Source organism: Dryobates pubescens, chromosome 15 (assembly GCF_014839835.1).
Source record: "Dryobates pubescens isolate bDryPub1 chromosome 15, bDryPub1.pri, whole genome shotgun sequence".
Taxonomy (NCBI): domain Eukaryota; kingdom Metazoa; phylum Chordata; class Aves; order Piciformes; family Picidae; genus Dryobates; species Dryobates pubescens.
The window spans coordinates 4,140,865-4,155,019 of record NC_071626.1 but is presented as its reverse complement, the minus strand read 5'-3'; the positions used below and the strand labels follow the sequence as shown (position 1 = coordinate 4,155,019).

At 40.8% G+C, this 14,155-nt stretch overlaps 1 protein-coding gene across 16 annotated transcripts in view; it reads left to right on the top strand.

Annotated features, from left to right (window-relative positions):
* The window catches only part of ANKS1B (ankyrin repeat and sterile alpha motif domain containing 1B), a 414,109-nt gene that overhangs the window by 234,638 nt on the left and 165,316 nt on the right, over nt 1-14,155 (top strand). For 15 of the 16 annotated variants that reach the window (XM_054167872.1, XM_054167864.1, XM_054167871.1 and 12 more), the window contains 2 exons: nt 1,468-1,566; nt 13,957-14,109. The exons of the other annotated variant lie outside the window; for it this stretch is intronic. In XM_054167872.1, coding sequence (XP_054023847.1) covers nt 1,468-1,566; nt 13,957-14,109 — 252 coding nt within the window. The remainder of the gene's footprint in view (nt 1-1,467; nt 1,567-13,956; nt 14,110-14,155) is intronic. 16 annotated transcript variants of the gene reach the window in all.

The window sequence follows — 14,155 nt, the reverse complement described above, 5'->3', positions numbered from 1 at the left end:
TTGCCAACATAAATCCGATTTCATGATGATAAGTGTGTATGAATAATAAGAATTCTTGCTTCCAGCAAATTAGTGTCATGAGACTCTGAAAGGGGTAAGGGTTCGAGACAGTTCATCTGCTTCTTGCAGGTTATACTTGTGACTTTAATAGGTCAGAAGCTTTTTTTGAAACAAAATAAATGTTTAAAGGGTAAGGGTTTGTCTGAAATGAGGCAGTCTAAACTCATTAAAGCTTATAAATACCGAAAGGATGAGTGTCACAAGGATGGAACTAGATTCTTCTCAGGACAAGGGGTAATGAACTCAAGCTGGAACACAAGAAGTTCCACAGAAACATAAGGAAAAAATTCTTCACTTTGAGGGTGGCAGAGCACTGTAACATGCTGCCCAGAGAGGCTTTGGGGGCTTTATCTCTGAAGGCATTCCAAAAAACCCTGGACGTGTTCCTCTGTGATTTAATCTAGGTGATACTGCTCTAGCAGTGGGGTTTGATTAGATGGCCTTGAAAGAGCCCTTCCAAGCCCTTCTATTCTGTAATTTTGTGAAGACTGACAGCCTACTTTGAACCATCTTGATTTGATCCCTGACTGCAATTCCCTTTTTGAGCTACTGCTGTATCTCCTGTGATTCCAAATGGTCACTGCCAGCTAATCAAATACCTTACCCTTCAAATGCTAAACTTACTGTCTGGGTGGTGTCAAAGACTTTGAACTTAGGAGTCATACTGTCCTGTTTGTATAGCTGTAGTTTCTCTTCTACTGCTATCAGATCCTATGAATAGAGGCTTGAATTGCAGAGGCTTATTTTATGGACTTCTGTGGGCAATTATTTTGTGTATTGTTTGGACAGATGGTCTTTTTCAGCTCCTTGAATGTTAGAAATTATTTGACCTGCCCTCAAGCAGGGAGATAAGAGCAGTGGCAGGATTGCACTGGTACAGTTAAATTTAAGGGCATGGGAAGTGTATGGGATTTGTTGATGCCACTTCACCACTTTACTAAGAAGAAACTAAATAATTTTACCTTTATCTGCTCCATTCATCTTACTCTGCGTGAAATATTTTCCAGTCTGGAGAAAAATGAACATTGGGTTCATTTTTATGGCTGGGTGAGGTAGGAGAGGAACTGAAAAATGAAGTTTCTGAACACATCTGTAGTCATGTCCTTGGTTCCAGTCAAATGAGAGAAAGTTCACATCTGGTATTTGGCTTGAGCGAGTTACAATCCCTCCAGTGGCAGTGCTGCCAGCAGTATAATAATTGTCCATGAGTTCAAGCACCTTCCACCATATTTTGCCATCGTGAAATGGAATGCAATCATGAGTAATTTATGATTCTTGTCAGATACTATGAGTTGAGCAAAGTGCTCTCTTTTAAACACAGAGGAAGGGTGTGGTTCAGGCTATGGAAAGCATCTGTTATATTTTCATTTTTAAGTACATCTCTTTTTTATTCCCCCCCATTTTTAGGGAAGCAACGTAATGGAGGATCAGGATCTCTTGGAAATAGGAATCCTTAACTCTGGACACAGGCAGAGGATACTCCAAGCAATCCAGCTTCTCCCAAAGGTATAGTTTCGAGGCGGGGGAACTAACACCTTCAACTTTCACATCATGTAAAACACTCTTTTTTTGAATAGAGATAAACCTGAATCTGTACTGATTTTGTAGGTTTTGGGGTGGGTTTTTTTTGCTTATTCAAATGCAGCATAAAATAATGTCATTGCCTTGGACTCCCTTTGTACACATGTAAGTGACAAAGCAAAAGAGAGTTGAATCTGTAACGTGAAGCGATGGCTGTTTAGAATGTCTTTGGATTGCTTTGGGCTTTTCAGTGTGTTTATAGGCTGCCATTACATATGTGCAAACAAGGCTGTCAATGAATCACAGATGTTTGTCTTTACATAGCAGTTGGCCTGGAAATAATTTGCCCCTTACATAAGTGTTTGTAAAAGCCTTGGATGAAACATTGTTTTCCTTATACCTGCCTTTCATGAAAGATGCAGAGACTTCCTGCACACTTCATATTTGATTTGCTGCTGTGCACATGAATTTAACTTCTCAGCTGTGGACAGAATAACTTGTGGCCATTTTCCCAATCAGTTTCAGTGCTGGCTGATTTAAGCCATCTATTTTAAAATCAGTGGTGGAAAGGGATTGTTCTTGTATTTTCATAGCAGAATACATCAGTGGAGGCTTCTACTGTCATTCCAAAGACAAGAAAGAGTGGGCCTAGAATGAAAACATGCTATTTGATTTTGGAAAACTATATAAGAAGAGCACATGAGGAGTAGACACCAGTAAGGCTCAGAAGGCTGCCACATGTGATGCAGATGTGTGGTGAAAGATACCAAGGCAGGAATAAAACCTAGTGTGAAGTTCATGAGTTGCTTTGGGAGCAGCATGTATAGAATAATTGAGCTGAACAGAGGTTAGTCTGCTTGCAGTTTGATGATGTTGGGGAATGAGGAAAGTTATTAAAGGACTTTTCAGCCTAGAGCACGAGGCTGCCATTGCTAGAAGAGGCTTTTTGATGCATATTAAAAATCAATAGATTTCACTTGTAAAAGACAACAAGGGTTTGTTTTGCAGAGAAGATGGGAACAATTTCTGTGTCTGGATGTGTTAGTCAATCCATACTACAACAAGTATCTCTGCACTGAAACACCAGAGATCATTAAGGACAATAAAGTTCCATGTACTGTATTAGACAAGTGAGATAAATGGTGCAAGACTAGGGTATATAAAAGCAGCAGCTGATCAATTCCAATACATATTTAAGGTTGAACTGCAAGTTTGTGTGGTGTTTTTTCAACAATGCTACCATTCAAACAACATTTTGTAATCTTAAACCCCGCTTTTAGCTGATGAATTTTTTTTCCACACTTCTTAGAGACTTCAGTTTTCTGGCATTGTTCATTACTTTTGTCAAAATTAATGCATGGATTGTTAACATGTCATAATGTTATCTGCCCTCAGTAACTGGGGTTTATGAAAACATTGTTAACATTATTATTAATAATGGGCCATGAGGATGAGCAGAGGGCTGGAGCACCTCTCCTATGAGGACAGACTGAAAGAGTTGGGGCTGTTCAGTCTGGAGAAGAGAAGGTTCCGAGGTAACCTTGTTGTGGCTTTCCAATATCTGAAGGGGGCCTAGAACAAGGCTGGGGGGGGACGTAGGATATCAGGTAGTGATAGGACTAGGGGGAATGGAATGAAGCTGGAGGTGGGGAGATTCAGACTGGATGTGAGGAAGTTCTTCACTGTGAGAGTGGTGAAACCCTGGAATGGGTTGTCCAGGGAGGTGGTTGAGGCTCCGTCCCTGGAGGTGTTTAAGCCCAGGCTGGATGAGGCTCTGGCCAGCCTGATCTAGTGTGGGGTGTCCCTGCCCATGGCAGGGGGGTTGGAACTAAATGATCCTTGTGGTCCCTTCCAACCCTGACTGGTTCTATGATGTTTGCTTTTGGAGAGTATATTAATACTGAAACCAGATGCTGCCATGAAAGTTCAGCTGAGGTCTTTTTAAAATATGCTTAATGGGAGAAAGGAGGACAGAGTCAGGATCTTGAGATAGTCTTCAAACTAGTTGAGAACAAAATGGTTATACAGTTAATTGGAAGAATCAACATCTTGTGAACCAAAGCTAATTAAATAACACAGGATGGCTTGAAGCATGGGCTGAATAACAGTGAGGCAGTCTTTACCAGCTTCCCTGTTGAGCTAGAAAAAAGCAGTTCTAAAGACCACACTTTTACTATGTCTTTGGTGCAAAATTGTTACACCAAAAAAAATCAAACCAACAAACAAAAACCCCAAAAAACAACAACAAAAAAATCACAAGGGCCAGTCGAAAGCTGAAGCTGTGCATCACATTTCTTCACTTAACTGACTCAACAATGCAAGACAGCTTACACAGTAAGACCACATAATTTCCTATTCAAAGGCAAGTTCTTTTGAATGCACAGCTCTCGGAATAGTTACATGGCACAAAAACTGGGATCATGGACTGAGCAGCCCCAACTCCCTTAGTCTGTCCTCATAGGAGAGGTGCTCCAGCCCTCTGATCATCCTCGTGGCCCTGCTCTGGACATGTTCCAGCACTTCCAGATCCTTCCTGAACTGGACACAGTACTTTAGGTGGGGTCTCACTAGAGCAGAGTAGAGGGGGAGAATCACCTCCCTCTCCAGGGAGGTGGTGGAAACCTCATCCCTGGAGGTTTTTAAGGCCAGGCTGTATGTGACTCTGAGCAACCTGATCTAGTGTGAGGGGTCCCTGCCCATGGTAGGAGTGTTGGAACTAGATGATCCTTGAGGTCCCTTCCAACCTTAACAATTCTGTGATTCTATGGTAAATTTTACCTAATTTAATCCACCCTTTACAAAACTTTGCTGAAGAGCTAAAAAGATTTCACATCCTGCAAGGAACCGTGGAACACTTCTATCTATCTATTTGTTTGTTGATTAGTTCAGCTCTGTCATCATGCATTCAAAATAGTGCATCCCATCTAAATATTTTAAGATCTCAAGCCATAATTGGAGTCTCACTAATTTGAATCTCATTAGATAAAAATTCAGTTAGTTTGTTTGTTTTCAACGTGTACCTCTTTTCTGCTCCTCATTTAATTGAATACTTGATGACTCCTTGTGTTTTAGTACTTATTAGCATTGGTGATGATGGTATTTTTAGTTTGACTATTAATGTTTCCTTACTTGTGGTAATTTTTTTCATACTCATATTTTTAGGTTGCAGTTAAGTGTTTTCAAAAACATAGAAGGGAATCATAGAATCAATAAGGTTGGAAAAGACCTCAGAGATCACCAAGTCCAACCTATTACCTAATACCTAACACCTCATGACTAGCTAAACCATGACTTCAAGTGCCACATCCAATCCTTTTCTGAACACCTCCAGGGATGGTGACTCTGCCCCCTCCCTGGGCAGCACATTCAGAGCCATATACTTTGGCAGCACTGAATAGTCTTAATAAAAATCAAGCAACAGATCTATTGTCAGGGCTTTAAAATACTCTTTTATATTCTCATCAATATTCACCTCTGCAGCCTGAAAATGCAACAGATATTTAGTGGCTGAAAATAAAGTATTGTCTTTTTCCACTCATAATTGCTGGCCTCCTAAAGGGTGAGGGATTTCTATGTTTCTATGATTTCAAACACTAGTAGCCTGCTCAGGAACCACTTTCTAGAGCTTGAAGTAGTTTTAAATAGGAAAAAAAAAAACCAAACCTCCACATATGTGTCCAAGCATAGATTAATTAATCATTATTGGGTTTTAAGCAGTGTTTAACCAGTAATAAAGGAATGCTTACCCAGATTTCCAGAAACAATTTTCCCTTGTGCTTCTGTATTTGAGGAGAACACTTCATAAGGGGGTAAAGTATGTTTGTAAGAGACAGGCAGAGTTGGTATCTTTCAGTTAGATTTCTGCTTTTCAAAATATATATAACACAATAAGATTTTTTTCTTGGATTGGCACTAGTAGCCCAAATTCTGATCTCACACTAATGTAATTCAAGTTTCACATTAATATTAACTTGAGCATTTTATGGCTTATTATTATTAGATAAGGTTAAGACACTCCAGTAGAAACATCATTTGTAAAGATAACTCTTGAAATGGAAATATTTTATACATGACATCAGGCTTAGAGCAAATTTTGTAGCAGCCTTTGAGATTGCAGTTAAGATTTGTGTGTGTGTTTGGAGAAAGGTTTTGTAGATGTGTCTCAAAAGATTCTGAAGGTACAAAAGAGCTCAAGAAAAAAGAAATTTGTGCTGAGAAAAGAATTGTGTGCAGGATGTACTTAACTGACTAATAGAAACAGCCATGGCATAAGATGTTATCCACACTTAAGTGACAAACAAAACCTGCAGCCCATTGTCAAGTTACTCTGCCATCCAAAATGTATGTGCGAGGGACAATAACCCAAGGACAATGGGTTCCTCAAAAGCTACAATGTTGTTGAGAAGAAGAATTATCCTATCTTATCTGGGAACTTAGCTAAGGAAAAGGATTGCTTTTGTGTGGGATGCTCAGAGTGTATGGCTCCTTCTCCCAGCATATAATGGGAACACATTCTCTCATTTGACAGATGGAAGAAAGATGTTAGCTGAAAGCAGCTTTCTCCTGGCTTCAGAGATGTTCTTCAAGTATACAGCATGTTCCTTCCTGCACAGAGAGCTTTCAGCACAAAGCAGGTTTGGGAGTCTTGTAGCAGTGGTGTGCAGGCAGACAGTCTATTTCCTGGGAGCTTTGTAGAACCAGATAAGAAGTAGGATATGAGCAGGCTATAAGAGCATGCTCTCTGTGAGTAGTGTTACATGAGCATTAAAGCTGTGCTTCCAAGAAGTGCTGGATCCATTACTCATATATAACACTTTGGTGTGAGCACATTAAGTCTGGCATTTAGCAAAACAGAACCACTGTGCATGTGCACATTAACTGTGCTGTATATGTAACAGTGAAAGAGCACATCATATGTTTGCTGTTGCTATATTGCTGTTGGCTTAGATGTCCCAGAGCTTAGAAAGCTGATTTTGATCTTGGTGTTTAATTCTCTCTCATTTAGCACAGCTAAAAGGTAGGTAATTCCCACTTCTATTCCTAAAAGAGGTGCCCAAATTAGGAGATGCTTCAAAACTATAACATAAAGTTTACAGCCCTTTTATGGCTGTGATTCCTTGGTTCTGGTCTGCTGGAAATGAAGATGAAAAACAAGATTCAAGGGAAGTGCTTTCTACCCTGCTGTTTTTCTTCCTAATGCCACTGGAAATTGCTTTCCTGTCTTGAAACTCAAACACCTATAATGGGTCTGCAAGAATGAGAGTGCCTACCCATGGATTGTCCCTGCCTGCTTCTGCAGTTGGCCCATCAGTCATTGCATCGAAGCATAGGTAGACACCTCTGGAATCCTCACAGCTGTCATTAGGTCAGCAGCCTCCTGCTATCAGGAAGCTTTCAATTTCCTCACAGCTCAGGCTGATGAACAGCATCATTTCTTTGGAGCCCTAGTTCGCACCATATGGGACCTTCAGTAAAGCTGAAGAGATTGATGGGATTTTTGAATATCATCACAACTAGCATTAGAAAAAGGCAGATGATAATAAAATTGTTACAGAAGTGTAAAGAAATTCAGCAGAGTTCTGAGCAAGATGGCAGAAATGAGGCAATTGTAACAGAAAAGATGTCAAGGAAAGGCTATGAGTCATGAAGACTTAAGGGCAGCTGGCGGCAAATACAAAGGTACACCTCCACCATTTGGTCCATCTGCATATGTGTGTTTTCTCCCATTGAAGGACTTGGTGGTGAGGTTTTCAGTCACTTGGTTTAGATCATCCTGTTCCTATTAGGGGTTGAAATGCATTTGTTGTATGACTGGTGCTGATCTGGTTTACTTTCCTCCAAACAGAAAGCTGGATAGTGCATACCCAGGCTATTCTGCAAAGCATACTAATGCAAGGTAGAGACTTACAAATTTGTGGCACCAAAACAGGGTGGTGTTGTGCCCTAGTTCAACCCTCAAGTGAGATAATAAACTAAAGGTGCAGTGGTAGCACGTTAGCTAAAGTAAAACAGGTGGAGCCACTCAGGATCTGGCAAAGCATGAAAGTTTGACTTTGGAAATGTCAGTCTGTGTTAATATCAAGCTTTTGAAAGCGTGCCTGTAAAGCTCTGTCTCTGTGCACTGAAGTACCAACAAATATCCAGTGGACGCCTTTTAGAAATTATACTGACAGAAGCCTGTGAGATCAAGGCCATCACTTCCACTTAATCCACAAATTCCAGATTTTAGTCATTCTCTGCAATGGAAATGCCTTCAACTGGTGCCTGCATCCTCAGTAACACTGAATGAGTTCTGTTCTTCCCTTGTCCCAAACATTGTATCTGCTGAAGAACTAGGAGGTCTTTTCAGTCTTCTTGTGCATCTATTTTCCTTTAAATTCAGAAGACAGATTCCCACAGCAAAAGAAAATGTAGGGAGTCCCTGTTGCGATGCTGGGGATCTTAGGTAGGAAACTGAACTGTTGGTGGCATTCAGGATTTGCTATTGGGTCAGGATCCTTCCTCAGGCAGCACTGTGAAGTGAACATGTCTGTGCTGTCTTCTTATTATAAGCTCCACAGGAAGATGGAAGGCTTTTGATTAGCAGAAAAGTTAATAGGACACAAGCTTGAATAGTTAACTTTTTTAATATGTGACAAGATAGAACAGGGAACCAAAAGGTTCTTGCACACCTGCTGTGTGTTTGCAGACAGCTCCTTCTTTGTGCCTTTCTCAGCAGCAGCAAGTGCAAAGTGTTCTCAGGTCCTTGGGGAGTTGTATCTGTCCGCTGTGGGAGCTGTCTCTGTGTCCTTGGTGGCAGATTCAGTTTCTGCACAGACACTGCAGGCATCAGCTCCACGTGCTGCCCTTGTGCCAGCTAAGCCCAGTTCTTCAGATGTGTCCTTTTCCTGAGCCTTTTCTTTCACTGCTCCAGAAAAGGAATAATTGCCTCTTCCAACAACCTGACTCCAGTCGATTGTATTTGTCAAATACGTAACATGCCACAGACAACTCGCAAAGAGAGGGGAAAAAATAACTGATAAGCCCACCCCGTCACAGTCAGCCAGAATTACTCAAACTGGTAGTTGAGAGTTTCATTAAAGTTCCCAAAAGTGCTGCTTAAATCTCTCAGGTCATCAGTTTAAAAGAAAGCATTGAGTGCTTGCTAAAAGATCTTTCTTGCAAACCAGCGCAAGCTTCAGTTCACTGTAATCATAGCTATCCTTTAAAAAGCTGTGAGAGTCAAGTCATCTCTCTTTCCTTATACAGCAGAGAAAAAGCTTGGTTTTTTAACACACATGGTGTTGAGTTCCACCAGACAGATATATTACCTGTGGAGAAAATAGCATTAGTTTCCCATCTGTCTGAGAAGATCAGAGAAAACTGGTAGCGATCTGTGTTACTGAATTCACCTTGATGCTTCTGATGCATGTGATTACTTTGAAGCTCTGTTCGTGTTTATTTGGCTACCTTTTGGAGACAGGAACTCAGGTACCTTCTATCCTAATGGAAAATAATGTATAGATATAGCAGTGATGCACCTGTAAAAAACCTGATGCACAGACAATCTCTTGTGAAGGATTTCTCAGCATGTTAGGATGCTCCATGGTATTACTATTTTATTATGAGAAACAGCTCTTTCTGGTTTATACTTTCTATCCATTTCAAAGGAAGTGATGCTAGTGATAAATCAATAGGACCTAGGAGAGAAATCTCCTAGGATTTGTGTCTTCCTTCATGGATCATATTTTTTTTTATCCATTTCTTTTTATCTATGGGCTTCATTCCTAGCCTTTTCCATAGTCAGCATGCTAAAACCATCTACAGTGGAACAGTTAACATTGGGATTCATAGAATGATTTGGGTTGGAAGGTACCTTAAAGATCATCTAGTTTCAGCCCCCATGTCATTGGCAGGGACACCTTTCACTAGACCAGGTTGCTCAAAGCCTCGTCCAACCTCCCCTTGAACACCTCCAGGGAGGGGGCATCAGCAACCTCCCTGGGCAACCTGTTCCAGTGTCTCACCACCCTCTCTGTAAATAATGTCTTTCTAATCTCCAATCTAAATCTCCCCTTCTCAACCCTGTTTTGTTCTTTACAGATAGCAACTGAATGAACTAGCGGCAGTGTCTATGAAAGAGCAATGCTCCCCGTCTTTATAAGCAGTTAATAGTGTCTCGAAGCGTAGAGACTTTACACTGCTACAAATCAAACATTATCCACATAGTTGCTTAGGAGGTTGACACCACTCATCCAGCTGTTGTAGCTGGTGTGAAATTGTTGAAATATTATACAGGGAAATGCAGTCAGCAGAATCAGAGAGTCACTATGGTAGGACAAGACCTTTGAGATCATCAAGTCTGCCCGTTATCTAATTCTACCATGGCCACTACTACTGGTTAGGAGGGGCTTTTTTTCCTTTAAAAAAATCCCTTAAATAAAAAAAAAATCACTAAACAGCATCATCAAGGAAACCTTCAGGTGAATGATTGTGAAAGGAGTCTAAAATCATGGTACTGCATAGAAAAAAAAACCAACAAACTTACCAAGAGCCATGACTTACTCCTGATGAGTGGGATGGAGCTGAATAGAGCTTTAATAAAGTAAAGGGACAGCACTTCCAGATAGGTGTTTCAAAGTGGGGGGGGGGGGGGGGGGGGGAGGTAGGGAGGGTGTGGGAGGGGTGGTGGTTGTTTGGTGTTGTTTTTTAGTTTAAAACTCTACCATTTTGTATGAAAAGCAGATACCATTAATGACATTAATGACACTGTCACGTCTAGATAACCAATCTGTCTGCCAAGACATACTTGAAAGGAAAAGATGCAGCCGGTTCTGAATGACAGCTAATAAGCTAGTTGTTGTTATTAACAGACAGAACAAAACTTTCTGTACAAGAGGATGGATACTTAGAGCTTTTTAATTTTCATGTATTAGATGCAGTTTAGAAAATCTGTTGTAGATAGGAGAGTGGTTCTGGGTTCATGACAAAACAAACAACTACTGCTTGTTTTGTGCTGAAACTGCTGGCAAGTATTCTAGTTCTGAGATGGATCTTTCTGTCACAGGAGCAGAAGGAGGGGACTCTCCCTCATGGCAGATGGGCTGGGAGCTAAGGGAGAGCAGTGAGGCAAGCAGGGTGTACAGGTGCAAGACAAATGGGACAGGGATGGTGATAGTGAAATGAACAGCCATGTCCCAGGGTAAATCCATGGGAATGAGGATGGGGCAAGGTTGATTAAGAAGTGCAAGGTGGTGGGTGAGGATCAGCAAGATGCATGGCCAGGAAGAGATGTTACCTACAGCATAGCTCAAGTGAATGCCAAGCACTATGGACCTGAGCTCACATGCAGCTCCTGCAGAAGGTGGGGTGGCCTTCACCAGGTTTCTTACTGCTCTTCCTCATGTAAGTCCAATCCAAGGCTACACAGGTGCCGTGTCGTTCACACGGCCTTGCACACAGGCAGCCAGATCTCTGGGACAGAGAGCGGGAAAATGCTTTCACAGCTTGCTGCTGCCCAACAACACTCCAGGGTCTTTTCATGTAGACTCCTGAGCAATCCAGTGAACATTTTGCCTGCTGGCACCAAATCCAAAAAGAGAAGTTGTCAGGTACCTTTCTCTTCTTCTTGGCCTCTTGCTTGTTGAATTGTTCACCTGTGTTTGCTTGCCTGCAGCTCTTTGCATCACAGCATAGTAGAGTGGTATCTGTTTTAACAACCCCTTTTACGGTAATCTCCAGTGGGAATGGGCTGCCCAGGGAGGTGGTGGAGTCACCATCACTAGAGGTGTTTAAAAAGAGACTGGATGAGGCACTTAGTGCCATAGTTTAGCTGATTAGATGGTGTTGGGTGATAGGTTGGACTCAATGATCTCAAAGGTCTTTTCCAACATGCTTAATTCTGTATTCTGAATTGAGAATTCAGAAACTTCCCATGCTCTGTTTTTATAGAGGCTGATGGTTTACCAGAATTATGGGCCAGACTGCACAAGTTTTCTCAACCAGCAGGTCAAAAAAGAAAATCATGTTGAAATCAGGATTTATTAAACCTAAAGATCAAGTATGAACACAATAAAGAAGTAATTTGCATAGCATGTCCCATCTGGATATGTTGGAAATTATTTCCAAGGTGCTTCACTTTTCTTTGTTGGAGAAAGGAGACAAAAATACCTTATCCCTTTCAGAAGTCATGTGTTCTCCCTGGGCCCTGTATACATTCTTTATGCTTTCTCTGTATTAGATTTTTCTTCTTCAGTTTATCAGGACCTTTCTTTTCAAGCATCAGTTGTTTAAGCATACCTCATTTCAAATCAGCTCTTGAAATTTAGCTCCTCAGGAGTCAGAGCTCCCAGGGCTCTGCGATGTTTTTGCAGTCTGCTGGACAGACTGTTGTCAGTCTAAGATTTGAAGAGAGCCTGAATGACAAGTTGCCATGCTGTTGGCATCTGAGAATTTCATGATAAATTAGGGTGAGACTAAATTCCAGAGTGTCAAGGGTCAACAACAAAACTGAACTCTCCTTTTCTAATGCAACTCCATTGTACAAAAGTGACCTGAAAGGCTGTGATTCCCATTGTTAATTGTGTGATGTCTTTTGTATCTCTTTTATGATTTCACATGATAATTTTGCTACATCAATGAAATAATTCCATTAATGTTTTCTATCCAACATTTGCAGAGAAAGGCCAAAGAGTAAACTCTTGTAGCCATAATGCAGCATCCCAGTATCACTCCTCTGTGATACTGCAGGAAACCAAGATTGAGCTTGTGACATGCTGGCTTTCTGCATTTGAGCAGAGAGACAGATAGACACTACTGTGGCTTTCAAATGCAGACTAATTTATTTCTTTCCCTCTGCTTTGAATTCAAATTGTATCTCAAGTAAACCATGAGAAATAAATTGGTTCAGGCAAGATATTAAGATCAGCATTCTATCCCTTTTTAAATTACTTTGTCACTCACTTCAAACTTAAGCTCGAAGCATTATGTTTCTGTCACACTTCCCTTGTTTCTCAGAAATCAGGAATGTACATAAGCAGGCAGAAATGGGAGAGAGGCTTTCACCATGCACAGTGTCACCCTTGCACAGCTGGCAGATCCAATGCAAAATACAAGGTGCCCAAAGCTTCTTAAGAGTTTACCAGCTCAATGAGTTATCACGTCAGGAATAGCTGCACTTCTATGGAAAGCTCTGTGTGTAATACTGTTGAAAAACTGAAGCTCTTGCATCATTTTCTTCTACTTCATTCTTCTCTTGCTGCTATTGCAAATTACTTTCAAATTCATAAAACCAGTATGGTGTAACAGGCTGCACAGGTAGAGGCTTTACACATTTTTATCTTTAATGGCTAGCTTGAAAATCTTCACTTGTGCCACCGAGAGGCAATTTTAAAAGAGAAATTGCAGCTCTTGACAAAATTCATGAAAATAAGCTGCCAGTTGCATTTCTTAGTTTGTTATGAAAACAAGGTTTATGTGATTATGCTTTCTCTGCCTGTGTGGCTGTATAAATGCATGTGGTGTGTGCTTCATTCTGTCAATTCCATTCCGATAATGTTTGGTTCAATTGTCCAATCTCAAGCAACTTTACACAGCGCAGTCTGAAATATGCTAAATTTCCAGGAGTGCCATGAAAAATGTGACCAGGTAGATGAAAGAGACTTTTCTAAACCTCCCCTGGGGGCAGAAAAAAAAAAATAGTGCAGCTTCAAACCTTAGAAGATATCAGATACGCTAGTAGGAGAGATAAATTAGGTACATCATAAACAAGGCAATGTGTTTTATTTGCTGTGTGGTGCCAAAAGACACATTCCTCAGTTTGATTCCTTCTTGTTCTGTGAAAACTTAGGTGTAGAGGTTAGGAGGAAGTTCTACACAGAGAGAGTGATTGCCCATTGGAATGGGCTACCCAGGGAGGTGGTGGAGTCGCCATCATTGGAGGTGTTCAGGAGAAGACTTGATAGGGTGTTTGGTTGCATGGTTTAATTGATTAGGTGGGTTAGATGATAGGTTGGATGCGATAATCTTGAAGGTCTCTTCCAACCTGGTTTATTCTATTCTATTCAAATCTGACACTTTTGTGTAGTCAGGATATTAATAATGTCTCTTTCACCCTTTTGCCTTCTTGTGGATTCCCTGATGTCTAGTAAGAACTCAACTCCAGCTACAGTCATGGTATGATCTGGTTTAAAATGCGAGTGGCCATAAGAAAGAGATGCATTGAAAAATTACTTTTTATTAGTGCTTTTGCCCATGTGTGTGTGTTGTACTAATTAAAAGAGTGATGATCAGACAATAAGGTAACTCTGACCCAAAGAACACCAACACACATAGCCGCTGCTCTGGTAGATGTTTAATGAATTTCATCAGTAGTTCTTACTCATTCTTGTTTTTCAGATGAAGCAGATCGGTCACGATGGCTACAACCCCACTTCAGTAGCTGAATGGCTGGATTCCATTGAACTGGGTGACTATACCAAATCCTTTCTAATTAATGGCTACACATCGATGGACCTTGTGAAAAAAATCTGGGAGATTGAATTAATTAATGTAAGTTAATCAATTCATAGCAGAAGTTCCTCCTAAATCCACTACA